General features: G+C 31.5%; 1 protein-coding gene across 2 annotated transcripts; it reads right to left on the bottom strand.

The window, feature by feature from the left end:
• Positions 1-7,018: 7,018 nt before the first annotated feature.
• LOC143069380 (uncharacterized) lies at positions 7,019-22,371 on the bottom strand. 2 transcript variants are annotated; one of them, XM_076243980.1, is made up of 5 exons: positions 22,265-22,371; positions 18,209-18,552; positions 17,253-17,323; positions 15,207-15,368; positions 7,019-14,312 (listed from the first exon to the last, which is right to left on the bottom strand). In XM_076243980.1, exons 2-5 carry the CDS (start codon positions 18,510-18,512, stop codon positions 12,507-12,509), a joined length of 2,343 nt encoding a protein of 780 aa, XP_076100095.1. In that variant the 5' UTR covers positions 18,513-18,552; positions 22,265-22,371; the 3' UTR covers positions 7,019-12,506. The 2 variants fall into 2 exon arrangements, with proteins under 2 accessions (XP_076100095.1, XP_076100094.1); XM_076243979.1 differs by having other exon boundaries at positions 22,241-22,354.
• Positions 22,372-23,229: the final 858 nt, after the last annotated feature.

Below are 23,229 nucleotides of genomic sequence, written 5' to 3'. Positions count from 1 at the left end.
CTTCTTTTTTTCCAATGAGAGGTTGTCTAAATAAATAGGTCAATGGCCCATGACCCATTATGGAGACTCTTTAAAATAACACACTTTCTCTAAGTGCTTGGCAATAAAAGTACAGATATAGATAGCTTATATCCTGCAATGGCAGCTAGGCTCAAGATACACTTGTTGATGACTTAAGGGATTGAAGTCCTAGTCGTTTCTGGAAATAGATATGTGTGAAACTAGGATAGCATACAAAATTATTGGAACACACAAACTTCGTTTGATTAAAATGAGATAATCTCATTTAGCAAAACAAAACAAAAATACCTGCTAAAGAAATAACATGCCACAGGTACGGTAAATTCAGAAATTATTGTGAGGTTTTTATAAATGTGAATAATGTGACTGCATATCACAATAATTAGAACTGCATTCTGATAACTGAAACATAAATCGGAATGCACAATTTTTTCATATAATAATGCAACTGAGTATCGCAATAAAAAGAACACACATTCTGATAACTGAAACATAGATCGGTATGCAGATTTTTTTCAATATAATCTCAATTAAAAAAAAAAAATTTTTGTCCATTCTTGAAAAATCGTAATAAATGCACACAATGATTTCTGAATTTACAGTATTTCATTTTATGTAATGGAGATATCGGCAAGAAAAAATTGAATTTTGAATTTGTTGATGAGACCTTGTCAGCAACCCAATCCAAAAAATAATTCATAATGGCCAATGCCAGAATTCAGAATATTCAAAATGAATAAACTACGTATCCAACAAACTGAAAATAAATGAATCTATTTTCTATTTACCACATGTTGAATTTTTACATCAGGTGAAATTCTTAGTACCTTTTTACACAAGTGTCTGGATTGGGTTTAAAAAAAGAATAGAGAACAAGAGGCAAAAAATAATAATGGAAAAAAATACTACATGTATAAAAATAAGCAATGGGGGAAAAAAAGCCTTAATCAGGAACACAGAATACCCTTGTCACTAACAGACTTTGACACTCACTAGACTTGGGTAAAATCCAGTCATTTTTCAAAGGGGTTCCAACAATATATCCCCATTCAAATGCATTGATTGTCAAAAAAAAGGAGTGTGTCAACCCCCAAAACCTTCCACCTGGATCTGCCACAGCAGTCTACATTTAACATAGTGTACATCAATATCCTGAGATTTGTTCAATGCAAGGAAAATTTAATCTACTCTAAAAATCATATCCTATTGTGTTCATATACAACATTTCGCCAAATGTAGGAACATTTTTATTCATATAAGTAGTATCTCGCACATAAGCAACTTTTTCATTAAACACAAAATAGTATTTACTGACTGACATTGTCCATATCGCTATATAAAATGGTGGCTCTTCAATTCCCTTGTCCTCCCTTTTTCACAACCAAGTCTTACACTCTAAAAGAATAATTATGATGACTAGATTACCATGAAGTGGTCACATTAACTTGAATATTGATACACATTCATTATGATGTGAATTTCGAATATATTAAGATGTATGCCAAATTAGGGCATGTTTCCTTAACTTATGTTCGTGGGCCAGCAGAATAGTGCTGATATATACGTCTAAATTTTTATCAATGTTACTGTGGATTCATTATTATTTTTTGGATACTTATTTTTGTTGGTATATAAGTGAACCACAATTTAAATGCAACTAAATACTAATTTTCTATAGGCTTTAAAGTGGTATCTAACACTACAGGGAGATAACTCTGTAAAGTCAGCTAAACGTTTTAATTACATTGTGGTGTTAATGGAATATTAAGCTTCTCAATGATCAAAATTGGTGTTTGTCAAACTGCTACATAACCAGTGTAATTTTTCTGATAAAACGGTTGGTTCAAAATTTTTAAAATTTTCATATTTTTGTTAAAACTGTTGGAAATTTTCATATTTTTGTTAATAGGTCAAAGTAAATACTGTCAAAATTTAATGAAAATTAAACGAGCCAAATTGATTTTAGGGAAAGTGTTAGGTACCACCTTAAGCCACTTATACACAAACATTGTTAAATCCACAAAATCAAATAGCCATACGCAAACCACAAAACTTTGTCCCCTCGAAAATAAATGAATCCACAGTATGTTCTTGCCGTTTAAAGAAATGAATACAGAAGAGATACTCAGTTCCTGCATGGTAAATGTCTTTTTTTATTGATGCATACTAATGAGCTGTGATGATCAAAAACATTCCTCTGTGTACATTTTCTCTTGTAAAGTTATTTTCTTGATAACTTTATAAATTGTCCCTATTGTTATATGTATTTGTACTTTATTATTTATTGATGAAAAGTTCAATAAACATTCTTATTAAAATGTTAGAAAACTTGAATTTTCTTGTTTTTATGTAAGTACAGATTAAGTGAAGGTCAACTGCCAGCCAAGATAAAAATGACCAATAAGAAAGTGACCTTTGAAATGAGGTTAAAAAAAAAGAAGGTATTTCTACAGTGGGACAAGAAATTAAAGTTAGATCTGTTATGACAAATTTTTATATTGGTATCACGTCGGCGTCATCCAAAGATGGATGGTTTCCGGATAATAACTTTAGTATAAGTAAATAGAAATCAATAAAAGTTTAACACAATGTTTATAACCACACAAGGAAGGTTGGGATTGATTTTGGGGGTTATGGTCCCATTGGTTTAGGAATTAGGGGCCCAAAACATACATTTATCTTGTTTCAGGACAATAAGTTGTGTATAAGTATTTCAATTACTCTGAAATTATAATAAGAATTAAGGGCCCAAAACAAGCATTTATGAAGTTTTGGGACAATAACTTATGTTTAACTGTATAGATCTCTCTGACATTGTACCATAAGGTTCTATATAATGAAGGGAAGGCTTGGTGTCATTTTGGGGCTAATATCGCTGAACATTTAGGAATAAGGGGCCAAAAAGAAGCACTTTTCCAGTTTACAGACAATAACTTGTGTTTAAGTGTATGGATCTCTCTGAAATTATACTACAAGGTTTCTTACTACAAAGGAAAGGCTGGAATTGAGTTTTAGGGTTCTTGCTCCAAGGGGGTTCAACAAGTGAAGGGCCAAAAAAGGGGCCCAAATAAGCAATTTTGTAGTTGCGAGTCAATAACTTGTAAGTGTATAAACCTCTCTGAAATTATACCACAAGTTTCCATACTACAAAGGGATGGTTATAGGGGGTAATGGATCAAATCATTAAGCAATTAGGGGCAAAAAAGGGGGACAAGGGTTTTTCTGGTTAAGGACAATTTAGACAATTTAAAAGTAGTGTAAGGGAGGTAATCCAATTCCAATTTAAATTTAAAGAATACTGTTATAAATATGTGTGATTACTTGATTACCTCCCTTACACTGCTTGAAAATTATGTTAAAGGAAGTGATATTTGTCTTGAGATGTGTAGCTATAAATTTATTTTTAGAAGTTGCTGTTAATTGATATTAATTTTAACCATGACTGTTAGTTGTTTTATATTTTAATACTTTATGATGTATTTAAAAATGAGTAGTTATTGTTGCCAATTTAATTAGAAATTTGAATTGAGATTATTTTTGAAATAAGGAATTTGGGTTGGTGAGGTGAACAAAAATAGTGAGGGGTGGGGGGTAAATTTTTCTCATTTCAGATTTCAGAAATTAAAAAGAATTTTTCTTCAAATATTTTTTTTGGGGAGGGATTTATATTCAACAGTGAAGTGTATTGCTCAAAAGCAAAACAAAAATTTCATTAGACTACATTCATTCTGTGTCAACTATTTAATCACAATCCAAATTCAGAGCGGTATCAAGCTTGAATGTTGTGTCCATACTTGCCCCAACTGTTCATGGGTTGATCTCAGTGGTCGTAAAAAGCTGCGCCCTGCGGAGCATCTGGTTGGTTGATGTAGTTGACCTTTAGGGTAGTCTTACTGTACTTGCCAGAAATGTTGCCTGAAATTTTATGTACCTGTCAATCCCTGCAAGTAAACAAGAGTGGACATGCTGAAATCTTGCCTGTTTTACTTATCATTGAAATCGTCTGAAAGCTCTACATTTTATACAAGATTTTACTACAAGTATCGCATAAACTTAACATTGTCAATGTTCAATTAAAATGAGGTCATGGTTAGATGAACCATGTCGGACAGACATAAACAACTTACAATCATTCAAAACACAAATATTGTGATCTTATCACTGATTGAACCAGAGAAAAACAAAACCAAAAAAATCTTTGGTTATGTGTTGATATTTCACCTTATGTTCTTTGGTTATCTTGTGGATATTTCACCTTATGATATTCTTTGGTAATTGTGTTGATATTTCACCTTATGATGTTCTTTTGTTGTGTTGACATTTCAATTTATGATGTTCTTTGGTTATCGTGTTGATATTTCACCTTATGTTATTTGGTTATCGTTTGGATATTTCACCTTATGATGTTCTTTTGTTATCGTGTGGATGTTTCACCTGATGATGTTCTTTGTGGATATTTCACCTTATGATGTTCTTTGGTTATTGTGTGGATATTTCACCGTATGATGTTCTTTGGTTAACGTGTGGATATTACACTTTATGATGTTCTTTGGTTATCGTGTTGATATTTAACATTATGATGTTCATTGGTTATTGTATGGATATTTCACTTTATGATGTTCTTTTGTTATTGTGTTGATATTTCACCTTTTGATGTTCTTTGGTTATCATGTTTATATTTCACTTTATGATGTTCTTTGGTTATTTTGGATATTTCGAATTCACCTTATGTTCTTTAGTTATTGTATGGATATTTCACTTTACGATGTTCTTTTGTTATTGTGTTGATATTTCACCTTTTCATGTTCTTTGGTTATCGTGTTGATATTTCACCTTATGATGTTCTTTGGTTATTGTATGGATATTTCACCTTATGCTGTTTGTTGGTTATCATGTGGATGTTTCACCTTATGATGTTCTTTGCAGATATTTCACCTTATGATGTTCTTCGGTTATCGTGTGGATATTTCACCGTATGATGTTCTTTGGTTATCATGTGGATATTTTACTTTACAATGTTCTTTGGTTATCATGTTGATATTTCACCTGATGTTCTTTGGTTATTGTGTGGATATTTCACCTTATGATGTTCCTTGGTTATTGTATGAATATTTCACTTTACGATTTTCTTTTGTTATTGTGTTGATATTTTACCTTTGAATGTTCTTTGGTTATCGTGTTGATATCTCACTTTATGATGTTCTTGGATTATCATGTAGATTTTCACCTCATGATGTTCTTTGGATTTTGTGTGGATATATTTCACTTTAAGATGTTCTTTGGTAATTGTATGAAGTTTCATATATTTTTTTTTCTAGAAGATAATAAAATGCTTCACTGAGTGCAGGCTGATACGACTGCAGAGGTTGAACCCTGAATAGTTGGACCAAATTTGGACACAATATTCAAGCTTGATACTGTCCGAATTTGGATTGTATTTTTGACATAAAATAGGTTTCTGAAACACAAAAAAATCAAGTTCTTACAAATCTTTTGTGCAATACTGTGCAATTGAAGATTTTTTTCTTGAAACTTTTTAAAAATTTTGAAAAAAAAATTGGACCTCCCCAAAACTTTTGAATCCCCCTGGGAGCAATTACCCCACACTTGATCCCTGCCTTTCTTTGTAGTATGGAACATTGTAGTAAACTTTCAGAGAGATACATACTCTTTAACACAAGTTATTATCTGGAAACTAGATACGTTTTTGGCCCCTAATTCCTGCATGAATGGGGAAATAACCCCCAAACTCAATCCCAGCCTTCCTTTTGTGATATGGAACCTTGTGGTACAATGTCAGAAAGATCAATACTCTTACATACAATTAATTGTCCAGAAACTACAAAAATGCTTGTTTTTTTATAAGTTTATCTTGCAATGGTATTGCAATTTTATTGTTGATGACTTTGTGGAAAATTTGGAGTGTGGTTTTTAACCTGCGTTCTTTTAAGGTTTGCCATTTTAAATTTTCTAGCATTTCAGATACACTGCTGGTATTGTGATATCTGTTGCAAGTATATCATGCAGCTCTTCTTTGTACTTGTTCCAATTTATATATATTTTCTGAGGTGTGTGGATCCCAAACTGTGCAGCAGTATTCTAGTTTTGGTTTAACTATTGTTTGGTAGGCTCTTTCCTTTGATAATTTTTTTGATTTTATTTTTAGATTTTGTCTGATGAATGATAATGATTGGTTTGCTTTTGCTGCTGATTGTTGAATGTGTTTGTTCCATTTGAGGTCTGAAGAAAGTGTAATGCCTAGATATTTTGCAGATTGAACTTGTTCTAGGATATGATCATGCATGTTGTAATGGTAATGTATTTGCTTTTTCTTTGTTGAGACTCGAAGGATGTTACATTTGTCCGGGTGGAATGACATGAGCCAGTCTTTCTCCCCTTCTATAGTTGCTTTTGATGTCTTCTTAAAGCTTAATGCAATCATTTAGGCAGGTTATAGGCTGATAGATTATGCTGTTGTCTGCAAAGAGTCTTATTAGGCTGTGTTTTAGATAGTCCGGTAGGTCAATGATAAATATGAGAAAAGAGTATTGGTCCTAGTCAGTGCCCTCAGGAACACCTGATGTTGCTGGAATAATTTCGGGAGTTATTGTATGGATCTTTAACATTGTTTTTTTTTTTGTTGTTATGTATGGATATTTCACTTTCAAAGTTCTTTGGTGTTTGTGTGGATATTTCACTTTCAAAGTTCTTCAGTGTTTGTGTGGATATTTCACTTTATAAAGTTCTTTGGTGTTTGTGTGGATATTTCACTTTATAATGTTCTTTGGTGTTTGTGTGGATATTTCACTTGATAATGTTCTTTGGTGTTTGTGTGGATATTTCACTTTATAATGTTCTTTGGTGTTTGTGTGGATATTTCACTTTATAATGTTCTTTGGTGTTTGTGTGGATATTTCACTTTGATGTGCTTGACAGTTGTGATGTAGTCTTATTGACATATACCAAACTCCTTTTATTAATAATAAAATAATATAAGACATTTAATGTATCATTTATTTTTCAGATCGTTGTTAAAAATAATCAATAGAATCATATTATCCTCCAAACTAGTGTACAGAATATAAAACTGTACTAAAATAAAAAAAGTCTTTATATTGCCTGTTTATCGTAAAAAAAAATCTACTGTTTATGCATGAAGATAAGATAATGAACTCAAGTGTCCTAGCTACTTAAGTTTTAATGAAAATCTCAATTTTACATCAGTCAAGAAAAGGTGCTAACATACTTTAAAATTGTACCACTCTGCCCTTAATCCTTGCTAGGACACTGAAATTGTTCAGCATTAAATCCTAATTCAAATTAAATTGTAATTTATACAAACATTTTGGAAATAATCAACTAAAATTTTGTAATGGGAAAGGTAAAAAATAAAGTCCCTGTAAAGGCACCATCATAAGAGATAAAACAGATATGTAGATATCCAAAAATTGTTATACAAAGTAACTTTCAACTAGTACTACTCCTGTAAAATATATTTACACAAAAATGTCTTTAAAGAAATTGGATATCCTGCATTTATCATACTTTTAAATAAAATGTGGTCAATTCACTGAAAGACACCCTCCTAAATTATTAAAATAAACAGCTGCGCCATGAGCCCATGATACGCCCATCGTCTTGTGTAGAAGTTTTATGCAAAATCATAAATGGTTTCTGAGAAAGTTTTAAGCAATAACCAGATATTGTTTTTGAGATACGGCAGGACATGTGAAACCCCTTTTGTTTTATGTTTTTTTTTTTTTTTTTTTTTTTTAACAAAAAACTAAATATCACTAAAATAAAATTTTGAATCAAAACCAAAAAGTATACAGATCTTGAGATTAATATAACAAAGAAGTGTGTAAAGTTTTAAGCAATAATCATAAATTGTTTTTGAGATACGGTGTGACATGTAAAAAAAAAACAACTCCCCCTTTTTTTTTACAAAATACTGAATAACTCAAAAATGAAATTTTGAATCATCACCAAAAAGTATACAGATCTTAAGATTAATATAACTAAGAAGTGGGTAAAGTTTTAAGCAATAATCAAAAATCGCTTTTGAGATAAGGTGCAACATGTGAAAACAAGAGTGCACACGCTGAAATGTCTCGCCTTCTATACTAATCATTGATATTATGTTGATAGTCCTAAGTAAAAAGCTAAGCTTTATAACAACTGTACCATAAACTTAACATTAACCAAGATAACTAAACAAAGACCAATGAACCTTGAAAATGAGGTCAAGGTCAGATGAACCATGCCAGGCAGACATGTACAGCTAACAATGCTTCTATACAACATATATAGTTGACCTATTACTTATAGTTTAAAAAAAATAGACCAAAACACAAAAACTTAACACTGTGCAATGAACCGTGAAAATGAGGTCAAGGTCAAATAAAACCTGCGCGACTGACATAAAGATCATTAAATATTTCCATACACCCAATATAGTTTACCTATGGCATATAGTATTAGATAAAAAGACCAAAACTCAAAAACTTAACTTTGACCACTGAACCATGAAAATGAGGTCAAGGTCACATGACATCTGCCCGCTAGACATGTACACCTTACAATCGTTCCATACAACAAATATAGTAGACCTATTGCATATAGTATGAGAACAACAGACCAAAACACAAAAATTTAACTATAACCACTGAACCATGAAAATGAGGTCAAGGTCAGATGACACCTGCCAGTTGGACATGTACACCTTACAGTCCTTCCATACACCGAATATACTAGCCCTATTGCTTATAGTATCTGAGATATGAACTTGACCACCAAAACTTAACCTTGTTCACTGATCCATGAAATGAGGTCGAGGTCAAGTGAAAACTGTCTGACAGACATGAGGACCTTGCAAGGTACGCACATATCAAATATAGTTATCCTATTACTTATAATAAGAGAGAATTCAACATTACAAAAAATTTGAACTTTTTTTTCAAGTGGTCACTGAACCATGAAAATGAGGTCAAGGACATTGGACATGTGACTGGCGGAAACTTCGTAACATGAGGCATCTATATACAAAGTATGAAGCATCCAGGTCTTCCACCTTCTAAAATATAAAGCTTTCAAGAAGTTAGCTAACGCCGCCGCCGTAGCCGCCGCCGCCGGATCACTATCCCTATGTCGAGCTTTCTGCAACAAAAGTTGCAGGCTCGACAAAAAAACCACCCCCCTGTTTTAGTTACAAAGTGCCGTAACTCTAAAAGTTTTAATCTTATTTTCACCAAAAAGTATACCGGTACAGATCATTTGACCATCATAACAAACAACTATTTGAAGTTTCATGAAATTTGGATAAGTCGTTCTCAAGTTACGGTGCGACATGTTTACCCCAGACAGACAGACGGACGGACACTGGACATTTGTATACCATAATATTTTGACGGGTGTATAAAAACTAACATTTTGCATTGACAATAATATCTTTGTGTAAATTTATATTAGATACACTAATACAGATACTGTGTATCTAATACATAAGATTCTTATATATAAATATTCAAAGATTGAAAATAAAATTTTTGTAAATTTATTCTTCATATTAACTGTTAACAGCTGAACTTTCCAATTCAATTTCTATACACATAAACACATTATGTTTTAACAAGGAAGTGTAATGCCCCTAGAAATTTGGAGTATTTACATAATACAGTGAATAATTTGATGAAAAATTCTACACTAAAAAAAACTAAAGGTTTTTATTGATCCAACAAATAATGCATTTGGTAATTTGATATTTGTTCAAATTAAAAATAAAAAAGGCTTCTACAATGTACAGTCTTCCTTGCAACCTCTGGTTTTATTTGACCTTGAACTGACAAACACAAATACATTCAGAACACATCAGGTAATTCAGTAAGAAAAACTATATTTCAGATATTTCCTACAATTTGAAGGAAATATTGCTTTAATCATTTAATTTACAATTATAAATAATATGTATAACATCTATGATCTATTGCATTTGAGATGATAAAAAAACAGGGAGATCTAGAATTTCTTTTATAGTAAATCACTCATAAATATTTAGAGAAAAAATCTCTCTTGCTGTGTTAAATGAAATGTTGTGCGACAGTTTGATAGTAGGTGATAACATTTACATTATGAATCATGAACCTATCAGGTCTAAATTACCTTGTGTATTCTTTACACAAAAGGTAAACAAGTGACTGTCTATTATCATAAGTAAATTATTTGTTTTTTATATACATTTGTAAAAGAAAAGGCAATATTGGTGACCATGTTTTTAAATAAGTTTTTTCATGCCGTCACAATAGGAAATTCAGAGGAAAGCATGAAAATTAGACGTCATAATTGAATTTTGACCAATGAAGAACTGAGATCAAACGATCCACACGTTGATTAAATAAAAATAATCAAAATGTCAGGAAAGGGATAAATCGTGTAAGAATTAGAGAAAATTTTGTTATTCAACCCAAAGATACCCAAACCGGTTTGGGTTTTATTTTCTGAACACTAACAATATGAACATGACTACACAGCTACTTTTGCATAGGTACTATGTCTGTACCAAAAATCTGTAGTACTGGAAATCTACTTCTAATATTCAGTACTATTTTGTTACTCCAAAATTATTGTACTATTTAGGTACCTGTATTTTACAGTACTTGATTTGTACTTGAAAATTTAAGCCCTACATATTTTTGGTTACAACATTACATTTTCAGCATTTTGATAGTACAGTTAACTCTCGTTGTCTCGAAAATTCGGATGAGTCGAAGTTTTCACGTGGTCCCGAACTTTGTTCTATATGAATGTACGTAATTTGACTCCTGATGAGTTGAAATTGGATGAGTCGAAATTTCGGTTGAGTCAAATTAAATTTACGGTCCCAAGGTTAACAAAAGCATTCAAAATTCATTATTTATCTCGAACTAATACACATATGTCAAAACATGACCTCCGGGATTTAAATTGATCGAAGAGTTAATCTGACAATACACGTGTTATTAAATTTCAGGTCACTGACCACTGTATTGATTTAATTATGACATGCTATTTCCACGAGTGTTTACCTAAAAATTTATATAAATAATTAGTGATACATTGTTTATATTCAAGAAAAAGTATTTTTAAAAAATGTTTACAAAACAATTGTGATTTATACTGATGAGCTTGGTTGTGTATAAAGTGAGGATTATGACTTCCGTAAATAATCACCTAAAAATTACTCAATCGGCCTCTCTAATCTTGTTATATTTTCTTTTGAAAAGAAAGAGTGAGATTAAACAAAATCAAGAGAAATCTAAATTTTCTAAAATCTCATGTATCCGAGAATAAATAAATTTGTCAACTATAACCGACCTGAAAAACTTAACTTACGATTGGAAATTACTCTCTCGAAAAAAAGCCATAGGAAAAAATTGTAACTGAAACAATAGAATAAGTAAAAATAATGTTATTATAATATGAGAGACCATGACATTTAAATACATCGATCTGATACCAGAATATCGATCCCTTTCTCATATTCACCCGGATTTATTTTAGCTTAACCAAGTTAAGCAAGAGTTGTGTCCCTTGGTTTGTCAAACTTCCGGTTTTCGTTTGAGTCGAACTATGTGTATTTCGAAATATTTCTCTGGTCTGACTGACTTCGAGATAACGAGAGTCGACTGTATGTCTATTTCAAATCTCTTAAAATTATGATTTCAAACATATTAATTTTAATGAATTATTCCCAAAAAGACACAATTTTTCCCCAAACAGTGCAGTCTCAGTAGTAATTGTGCATGAATACAAACTGAAAAACACTCATTTAAACAACTTTCTTGCCTAAAATGACTATATGTGCACATTTGATGGTCTATTTATGTATCATCACCCACAAAATGGAGTCTTATTTTAAAGCAGGGTTTGACTCTTGAAATGGGTCTGTAAATTAAAGTTTCAGTCAAATTCATGGTTTATTTTAAATTTCCTAATTTGATGAAAATGACACATATTTTCCCAATAAGAAAGGGTAGAGGTAGTTTTGAAAAAAGCCAACAATATCACTGAGGTACGTAAATAGTTACAATAGTACAATAATTTTAAAGTAAAAAAATAGTACTTAATATCAAAAGTAAATATTCAGTACTACAGATTTTCAGTACACAAATAGTACCTATGCAAAATTGGCTGTGTAGTCACTACTGGCAAATTATAAATGTATGAAAATTTGAATTCATTCATGAAGTTTTAAACAAATTTTATAATCTACCATACTAGATAAACATATAAGTTTATTTAAACAAACAATAAAAGGCCCTGATAATATATAAGTTCGTTTACTCTCCTTCAACTACCTCTAAAAATAAACTCTTCTATAAGAAATTGGTAGTAAAATTTCCCATTACATCAGTTATCTTTCTGTTATATTAATCTTTTCAATTTGTTATAGGGCAAATAAACATATTTCACATTCTACATTTATGGTAGCTGAAATTCTATTCTGTCAACTATAAAAATTCTTCAGATAGATGTTTTGACTTTCGTCTAAAATTATATTCATTGTCTGATCCTTTCATTCTAATGGCAGTCAATTTATTCTTTTCTTCATACTTAAACATTTTTTCAAGCTGTAATGCTAATTGGCGATCTGCCTCTTCTTGCGTCAGTTTAACAGATTTAACAGTACTGTCACTAAATACACTATCATGTAAACTTTGTGCACTATGTGTACTTGTTTTTATCCGAACATTTCTAGCTTTCGGTTGCAGAAATGAATGCATAGTTTTAACCTGTTCTTGTTTCTCTAAATGTCTAGAATGTCCAACAGATTTCAGTTTTTTCATTCCATTTTCTCTCAGTTTTGTCGATTCCCTTTGTCTTTTAGACTTAATATGCCTTCTACCACTATCTGAACGTAGCGATCGTGATGACCTCATTGAAGACAGACTAGAAGGAACAGAATCTACACTTTCGTCCTCTGAATCGCCATTGTTAGATTCATCATCACTACTTAACTCAATGCATATCTTTCTCTTCTTGGGACTTAGTTGTGGATACACATAATCACTAATATGATAAGCTGCATGTTTACGCTTTGGATATTTTTTAAGTTTCAACTTATTATTTCTACCATGACCCGATATATCTAAGTTCAATATGCCTTCTTTAGAATCGACATCCATATCCTGACCACAATTATTGTTACTGTTTTTTGTCCAACTGTTTGGAGAACTTTTCAGAGCACTATTTGTGTTTGACAACCAATCTGTAATCGACCTCTGAGGACTTAATATTGAATTATTATTCACATTTTCCTGTTTAGAGTTATTCCTCTGTCTAACTTTTATTGGTTTATCTTTTATACAAGGTCTTTTTTGAATGTTATTAATCTCCATCAATGGCGCCATAACATCATCGAAATCTCTGATGTCATCGATACTGTCAAAAATAGGTTCTAGTGGTATCACAACTTTTTTCAGAATTATACCTTTGTTTTCAACATTCTTCACAAAATTTGGAATATTCTCTGATGGTGATGGCGACTTGGATTTTATATTAAAATATTTAGAAATGCCTTTTTTCTTTTCTTCTGTATTACCTATGGCAGTTTCTGTTGCTTTAGAATTTTGTTCCACTTGAGACATTCTTTCCTCTTCAAGTTCCGATAGGCGTCTTTTCATTACAGGACTGCCTGCGTCTATGTCGGACATAGTTTTTGAAGTGGTGGGTGAAAAAGAGTCGGCCATCGAGAGATTTCTTGGGGTAGTTCTTATTACCTGTGTTTCCACTATCTTACCACTGGCAGATCTCTTAGGAGGAGTGACAGGACATGTCTTAATTGGTTTGAAATGATTCAACTCTTGATTTATACTATCCAAACTTTGACTGCTTTCACTACGGACAGCTGTGGTCGAGACATTTTTCATCCGATCTTTCTTTTCTAACTGATCAGTCTGTTCATTTAAATGGACATTGTGTGTAACAAGTTCCAATTCAATGTCAGGGTCTGTATTGTAACTTGTACAACTAGTTGAGGATCGCACTGATGACCTTGAACTAATTGTCACTGTAGAAGGACGTGAATGGTTGCCTTTGTCTGATGGAGTATAACACGTATAAGGATATGGTGAGTCTGTATTCCTAGCAGCAGATCTATCTGCTTCTTTCATTTTCTCTGCGTCTCTCATTTTTTGCATAAATGATTCTATGGTTAATGGACTCTGCTTTGAACTTGCAGCTGATGAGCCTCTACTGCGTGTTAAGCGATTCTTTGATTCCTTTAAAAGTAAATTGAATGGACTGTCTGTACCAGCCTGTAAAATGATAAAGGTAAATAACAATAATGATATGAAGGTCAAGAACAAGTGTTAGGAAAAAGGTATAATTATCTCTATTTTCTGAATTTTTGCTTTGATCATTTTTTATATTTTTTTTTCATTATGCTTCTCCAATGATATGGGTTTTCCCAGTAAAGTTGAAAGAGAACCTTTTGATACCATTAGCATTGACTCATTGACATTACCTAGGAAACGTTTTTTTTTCTATAGATTATAAATGGTATTTCAAACTTTCAATGAGATTCAAGCCGAGAAAACCCTCTTGTTATTAATATAGCATAATCATAGTGCTTGTGAGCATTGAATGGTTAAAATAACTTCTTAATATTTTGTGCTCTATATATCTTATTCCTGTGCAAATTGCTATTAGAACAATTCTCTCATTTAGGATGTTCAGATATATACAATAAATAAATGTAGGACTTAATGACTGAATTTACAGTACTTGAAATGTGTACCAATTTATATGCTTACAGCCATCTAGTAATGAAGATTCTGGGGGTAAATTAATTTATATCAATAAATACAGATGTGTCTTTTTTTGTGTATGACCTTTACCTTTGATTTATTGACCTTAATATCAGTAGACCTTTTCCCTTTCCTAAAATGTTCAATCTGATTTTTTTGATACAATAAATGTCTTTCAAATAATCACTATCAAGCAACAAATTACACTTTAAATTTCTATACTTTATTTTTAGCATCTGCTGTCTTTCCCTTCCTAGTATATATTCTCAATAAAAATTTCATTCCAATTTATCAAAAGATATTCAGGTTAATATATGGCATTTGTTTCAATGTCTTTGGACAGATAACCAAAGCCATTACTTTGTATTAAGCTCACAGATATTTAAATTTAACTACAAATACCTCAGTGACTACATTTCCTAATTCTTTAGCTAATTCTTGATCTCTTTCTTCAATCATCTGCTGATGTACAGACTTGACTTTCTGCTCCTCCTCAAGTTTTCTTATCAAGGCCTCACTAGCCTCCTGTTCTCTCTGTCTCTCCAGTTCCCGTTCTTTCTCAAGCTAAAGTAGATAAAGTATTTTAATGTGAGATTAAGAGAAAATTGCTATTTTACATAAAAGTAAACAAAGAAATTAATGTGAAGCATTTAAGATAATTTAAAGTCTAAATGGACAAACAACATTCAATGATCGGTACTAATAAATGCATATAACATACTTTCAGTAATAGCATAATAATAATAATACTTTATTCAGAAGCAATACAGCTTATAGAATATACAACATAATCCATTGCAGTGTGGAATAATATAATTTTTTAACTTTTAAATTCTGTATGGATGTGCCTGTCCCAATTCAGGAGCCTGTAATTCAGTGGTTGTCGCTGGTTGCTGTGTTACATATTTGTTTTTCATTCATTTTTTGTACATAAATTAGGCTGTTAGTTTTCTCATTTGAATTGTTTTACATTTGTCATTTGGGGGCCTTTTATAGCTGACTATGTGGTATGAGCTTTGCTCATTATTGAAGGCCATGCAGTATCCTATAGCTGTTAATGTCTGTGTCATTTGATCTCTTGTGAAAATTTGTCTCATTGGCAATTACACCACATCTTCTTTTTAGTCACCTACAGACAAAGTCGAAGGGGACTTTTGGATTGCTCTCCATCCATCTGTCTGTCTGTCCATCTGTCAAATCAGTTTTCCACAGTTTTTAATTTCTTGCTTGAAGATATTGATTTGATATTTGGTGTATTGTTTTAAAATGAAAAGTTTGAATTTTGTTGCGGTCTAATTTTGTGAGTTATAATCCTTTGCCCAAAAAATTCACTAAAAATAATCAGTTTTCTGAAGAAAAAAATCCTTTTTTGAAGATATGTATTTGATAATTAGTACACAGTTTTATCTCAAGTTACAGATCAAGTTCAAATTTTTGTTGTTGTCCAATGATTTTGTGCAGGGTTTTGGTCCTTGGACTTAAAAAAAAATACACTAAAATAATCAGTTTTCAACACTTTTTTCATCATGCTTGAACATATTGACTTAATATTTGTTATATATAGTTAACACCATGACAAGTTATAGATCAGTTTTAATTTTGTTTTTATACAACAAATTTTTAAACTGCTAGGGGACAATGAATTGCTATACAATACTCACAGAACATGCAGAATGCCTGTTTTTATTAAACACCAAAAAGGAGTTAACTGACAATTTCAGAAATGCGTCAGTTATTTGCATATCTGATCTGGTTGATAATATACAATTACTGTCTTTTGATGAGGTAAATGTGTAGATTTATTGACTTTTGAAAAACTGATATATACTGAGGCCAACGGCCTAAGTGAATATCAGTTTTTCAAAAGTCAATTAAACCACATATTTACTGAAAAAAAGACAGTAATTGTTTTACTCCATATTCCGAGAGAAATGTATGTAATGGCAATTATTAATTAAAACCAATTGAACATCAAACGTTTTTTTTACCAAAATAGTGCAGGTAAAAGCACGCGAAATTATGCGCAGTGAATATCCTTTTTCCGCAGGTGAATATGCTTACTGTATTTATTCAAAATCCCATTCATACAGAAAAACATATTAAAGTTTTATCAATATGGAATAATTATTGTTATTTACTGTTTTCTCTAAATACAAATAACAATTTTTTAAAACTTTTTTAAATAACTCAAAAACTCAAAAAATGTGTAAAGACTGTGTTAAGGCCAATCTACATAAATATATAAGGAATTTTATTGACCATTTTGATCAGGTTGACTTATTTGTAGATTTTTGTTGTATACAGTTTCTTTTTATCGTTGAATCAAATGTCTGTTCAAGAAGGATTTTTTAATAGAAAGTATGAACTTGAAGGACACAATGATCACTCTAGTGTTGCTTCAGTTATAAGAGTGCAGTAATATTAATTTCTTTAATATGACTAACATACCCTTTTCAACTGTTCTTCATATTCTTGTCTTATTTCTCCAGGCCTTGCCAAGTTTATGATAGGATGAAATACTGAAAATTGAAAAAAGAAAAATTTAAGTTAACATAATTTTCTATTTTCAGCCTTCATGTGTCATATAAGTATGAATGCATGCCAAAAGCGTTATTTTTAGAATTTCTGTACAGGTATGAATCCTTCAGGGTTCAAAAGTTAGAAGTGTTCTGTTTAGTATGTCAGACTGATACAGACACAAAAGTATTATTTTCATGTTTTTATATTAGTAATCTATGTTTAACATTTATGACAATTTATTTAACTGCTAAATAATCCCTTTTGAAAATTTTGTACAGCAAACACCATCACAAGTTGGTTGAATATCTAATTCATAGATGACAAAACATATGTTCCTTTTATTGTATTGTAACCAATCCTGACATTTTTTCTTGAATAAGACTTAGGCCAAATAAAAATATATGTGTGGTTCCAGTAACCCTACCATCCCTACTTTTTCGGCTTAAAAACAGCCTACCCTAAAGATTTTACTGTCATTTTTCATTAAGCACTGTTAAAGTCAGAATGTTGCTCCCATAGACTCAATGTAAAAAAAACCATAAAATAAAAAAAAAATCCCTACCTACCTACCCTAACTTTTTTTCAGCTGTAACTGGAACCACACATACTTTTTTATTTGGCCTTATTATAGTGTTTTGTACAGTACAAACATATATATTTTCTTATTCTTGGACTTATCATAAATCAACAGTCAAAATAGCAAAGTTTCAATTTAAATAGCCTATACCTGCATATCCATATTCAAGATTTTTCACAGAAAAAATTCTTTTGTTAACAGAACAAAAAAGAGTTTCAGTAATTTTTATTATTTTCAACCCTATGTAAATGTTCAACAGGAACAGACAATATTTCAGTAATACATTTGTATAAAACCAATAACAAACCATCCATTGCCATGTCATCTTCTTGATCTTCTCCCTCAAGTCTCCTTTCTACTCTGTCAGGAAACATACTCTGAATCTTTGCCCATAAGGCTTTATTTACAAGGCATTTTTCCCTAGCTGCTTTCCTTGCCCATGTAGATATCCTCTTTCGACACAATGGACAGGTCAAACTTGTTGCCTCTACATTTTGTTTAAAGCACGGCATACAGAGAGTGTGTGTACATGGCATCGTTACTGGTTCTACAAATATGCACATGCATATACTGCACATGCAGTCTTCAATTGTTATTTTGTCCACATCCATTTTCAATATTTTTGTTATCCTACATATTACTGTGATAAATCTGAAATGTAAAATTAAAAATTTAAATAACAGGAAAATGTTATGAAATTGTGTGCAGACTGTTTAAAACAAACTGGGTGGATTTTCTGGTCAGGTTTTTTTAAGAATGTCAAATGAATGTAGAGTAAAATAAGGGTTACTTTCACAGTGGATCACTTCACAACATAAAAACAAGGTAAGATCGTACAGGCTTAGAAGAATTGAGTATACTGTATATTCTGAAATTATTGGGATGTTTTTATCATTGGGAAAAATGTGATGGGGTAATGATCACAATGATTAATACTTGCATTTTGAAATATTTCACATGAACTAAAAACAGGATTTTTCTCCCTATCGCAAAAATTAAAGGGAAAAACATGTGCATGTTTTATGAAAGTCATTTGAAACAAGTGACTGGGGAAAAATAATGTTTATCCAATACTTGAACCAATGCATGTATATGTCATAAACTTATTCTGTGCACAATTTAAACATTTTTTACACATCGATATCATATATTTGTCAAAAAAACATTTCTCTCTGTCTGTTATGATGTGAAAATCTGGCAGCGAATTAATTGTTGTGATTTGTAGCTGTAGTTTTGCAGATTGTCACCTTTATAGTAAACAACCACCAAAGAAGTATGGATATTGAGCGTGTGTATAACATGTACAATAAGATAAAAGTTTATTTTAATGACAGATCCTTGTTTATTGTAATCACCAGAATTTTCACAAAAAAGGTCATGCTGAGTTCACTGCATACGGAAAATATGTCAGAAATTGTTTACTAGAGGCAAACAATTAAAAAAGTAATTTTCTTCTAAATTTGGAAAAATCAAAGAATTTTAATAAAAACTAACCATTTATTTTTAAACAAACCAAAGCATTATTTCATTTTAATTTTGAAGTTTCATTTGACTTTAAAGGCAAATAGCACTTCTGACACATCATAGCACATTGTGAGGTCTTTATACTGAGCAATAAAACCAAATCAGGGCGAATGGAAGAGGGTCAAAATACACGTTATTGCTCTATGTCCGCCATTACGGAACATCACACAGGATCCCATAAAATTTTGATGTCATAATATAAAATACCTGACGCCACAATGGAAAAGTGATTGTTGTATGACGTTAATAGTTCGAGCGGTAAATTCATACCATTGTAATCTCTTACCAACTTATTTAAATGCATTCAAGTGGTTAACAAGGAATTATATTTACTAAGTTTCCTAGTACTCATATTTTAGGCCTTAATTAATATATTGTTTGTTTCCCCAATCCCAACCCTGCCAAGCAAGATGTGGGTAGGTAGGTAGGGAAATAATTTTATTTTTTCCAAAAAGCTTGAACAATATCGGATGATGTGGCAAGCCTGAAAATCATAAATGAATAAAATAATTTTCGACTTAGTTTTGACAATAAAATTTCATGAGTAGCACCGTTTTTGCAGGGTCAGTCGGGATTTGGGAAACAAACAATATTTTATTTTAGGCCTTAGCTGTTTGCTTTAAGTGTCTATAAATAACCAGACAGCGTTGTCTGTTATATGTGTTTCCATAGTATTTTTCCTGCCAAAAGTGCATGTGAAATGGTTGTCAACAAAATAAGACATAATTTATTAAAAGCTTTATTTAGAGTCGGTATATGCAATACAAGTACAAAATATACAAACATAAGCTCTGAAGAGCTTTCAAAACCGGCAGAGCAACAAGTAAAACAAAACATACATATCAAGCTAGTCACACATAAATTAAATATAAAAAGCAAGAGTTCATATCAGTATATAAACATGCATGATCCTTCATTGGATGTAACCTTGTTCAACAATGCGAGAAAATGTAAAATTAGCAATCAGCTGTCAATGTAAGTCCCTTGAGGTGTTGATAATTAGATTTCTTAATAGTTGCCACTGACATTATATTTGATCTATACAATTGCCATTGATGTTACCTGTAATTTTTGGTGCACTTTCTTTCAGTAAAATTTAACCAATTTGAGGTCAGACGGTGAAGGGCATACATCTATTGCTATTTGAAAATCTATCCTGCTTGAACTTTTGACATCATACAACAATAACTTTTCCGTTATTCATTATTGTGTCAATTATTTTCTATTGTGACATCAAAATTTTACAGGAATTTATATGTGATGTACGTAAATTATTTAGATGCAGCTAAAGACATGAAAGAGGCAAATCAAATTCAAAAAGAAGTTCATATTACAGTAACTAAACAAGATATTAAAACAGCAGCAAGAATGTTAGTAAATAAAAAGTGGTAACATCGATAGGACAATACTGATACAGGAAGATTTTATTACAATTTTCACCAGAATGTCAGCAAAAAAATCAATATTTTATTATCCAGATCATAAAACAGCAAAAATTATTAGAACTTTTAAGATCCGGATACTACCCTAATAAAACAAAATCATCAAAATATAGATCCCAAGTGTGAATGTACATGTGGTCAAATAGAAACTGTGGAACATTATTTACTATTTTGTGAAAATTATGAAGAGACTAGACAGAAACTTATACATGAGATATACTTTAACATGGGATCATTACATATTGATTTGGAAACTTTTATTGTCAATAGAAAAAAACTACAATTTCTCCGTCTCTAATGAAACACTAATGGTCCGAGACCACCATTGTCGTCCCTTGATTTTCGTTGTTCACAAATATAGTCCCTAGTGTTGACAGTGGGTTACTTGCCATTAATTTTTATACCCCTTCCAATTTTATTTCTCCATGTTTAATGCCTCAAATTGCAAGTAGGGGGATGAAATTACACTGTAAAAAAATTTGGGTCCAGAATTTTAAAGGAAAGTAGTGATTTGGTCCAGCTGAAAAAGGTTTAAAATTAGCACTTCGGAAGCTGTCAAAAGATTTCAAGACGCCCTAAACATACAATTGTCCATATTTTGAGTTAGAGCCGATGAAGTTTTCTATAATTTTGATATAATTTGTCCCAAAAGTTGTACAACACACTGTAAAAGTTTCTTTGAGAAAGCGCAGGTGGGATTGTTTTTATTTTCATTTATGTTCTAAAAGAAATGCACTACGAAATAATTGTGTTCTCGGACCTAATGCGATTGTTGGGTGACTTTATTTGTGAGTCATACCGGTTTGATTAATGAAACATTATTATTATATTTTTTTTCTTCTAAATTTTCATTTATTGATAAATGTATATTTTAAAATTTTTTAGAGTACAAATGAGTTGTTTATCAGAGTGAAATATTTACAAGGGAGACAATCCAGTGTCAACAGCGACACCTACAGAATACAGAATTTAGAACAAACAGCGATAAGATGTATCATACCCTCATCATTAAGGAAGATCATACATTGATAAAGGGACTTTCTATACTATTACTAATAGTATATAAAGTCTGGGGTTGATAGGAACACCACATATGCACCTTTAAACTCGAAGGAAAACACAGTATTGCAGTTGTGCGTTTAAATCCTACATGCCTTTGGATTGATTATCAATCAGAAAGCCAGATACGCTCTCATTTCTGTTGTTTATATACCAAAGCTTTCAGATCTACAAATTCACAGATGGACATACACAAAAATTTGACAAGACTTCTGACGTTCTGTGGATTTTAAATTTGTAAAGCAATGGTCTTATTCATTTATGTGGGATGATTAGAGTTTCTTAATAAAATTTGAACAGTATGTGTCACGTACTATGTGTTACTTGACATCTCTTACTTTAAAAGATGTGAAAAATAATCAAAATTATTTCAAAACATCAACATCCGCCATTTTACCGCCAAACAGGAAATAGCCTTCAAATTTTGATGGTAATGGAGAAAGGAAAGATTTAGGTAAAAAAAAGGTCAGGATAAACTAAAAAAAAAAAAAAAAAAAAGGCTGGACCGAACAGAGTGAAAAATAAAAAAAGGCAGGACAGAGATTACAGCTAAAAAAAAATGCAGGACAAAATTTTTCATTCTAGCCCCCCACCCCCACCTAAAAATCAAATAGTAGCTCCCTAACTTTAGCCTCACCGGACACAATTACGAACGATTTGTGAACTGTGATTAATATTTTTTTTTATGTAGACTACTATTCTTGAATTTTTTATACCATAGAATTTAAGATGTATGAAGGCTTTCCATTTTGCATCATATCCCACATAAATTTTTATGCACGTTGGGATACTTTAGTAAGATTTGCGTGACCTCGTTTTACGGGTCAAGAGAGCCACATATGGACGCAATTCCGAACAGCACTATATTGATACAAGGACGTATAATCTAATATACGTCCTTGATTGATATATCTTGCAGAAGAAATCAATGACAACAGTCTATATTGATAAAGCATACATTAATCTTTATCTCAAACACATTTTCATAGGAAAATAAAAAGCACAAGTTTGTTTTTTACTTCAATTACTTCAGCAGTGGTTGCAGACGAAATGTCGGTCATGTGTAAAGGAAAGATTTCTGAATTTTTTTGTTTTTGTGCAAGTTCCTCCTTTAAAGGAGCACTAAATTCAAGTTTATCCATTTCGATGGTGTACTTATCATTCATCTAAGATTTTTATATTGGTCAACATTTCTTTCGGAGTTCTCTGGACTTTTCAATAAAATTAACATATTTTCTTTTGGCCATAAATAGGTTCACAAGAGTCTAAAAAACGTCAATTGTGGGGTTATTTGGGCATGATA

The sequence above is a fragment of the Mytilus galloprovincialis genome, chromosome 3, assembly GCF_965363235.1.
Source record: "Mytilus galloprovincialis chromosome 3, xbMytGall1.hap1.1, whole genome shotgun sequence".
In the NCBI taxonomy this organism is placed as follows: domain Eukaryota; kingdom Metazoa; phylum Mollusca; class Bivalvia; order Mytilida; family Mytilidae; genus Mytilus; species Mytilus galloprovincialis.
This window is presented reverse-complemented; position numbering and strand designations above follow the sequence as displayed.

Coding starts and splice junctions, on each gene's coding strand:
- LOC143069380 (XM_076243980.1), bottom strand. CDS start 18,512: ATGGATGTGGACAAAATAACAATTGAAGACTGCATGTGCAGTATATGC. Junction 17,324..18,208: donor AGATGACATGGCAATGGATG/GTTTGTTATTGG, acceptor TTCAATTTTCAG/TATTTCATCCTATCATAAAC. Junction 15,369..17,252: donor ATGAAGAACAGTTGAAAAGG/GTATGTTAGTCA, acceptor TATCTACTTTAG/CTTGAGAAAGAACGGGAACT.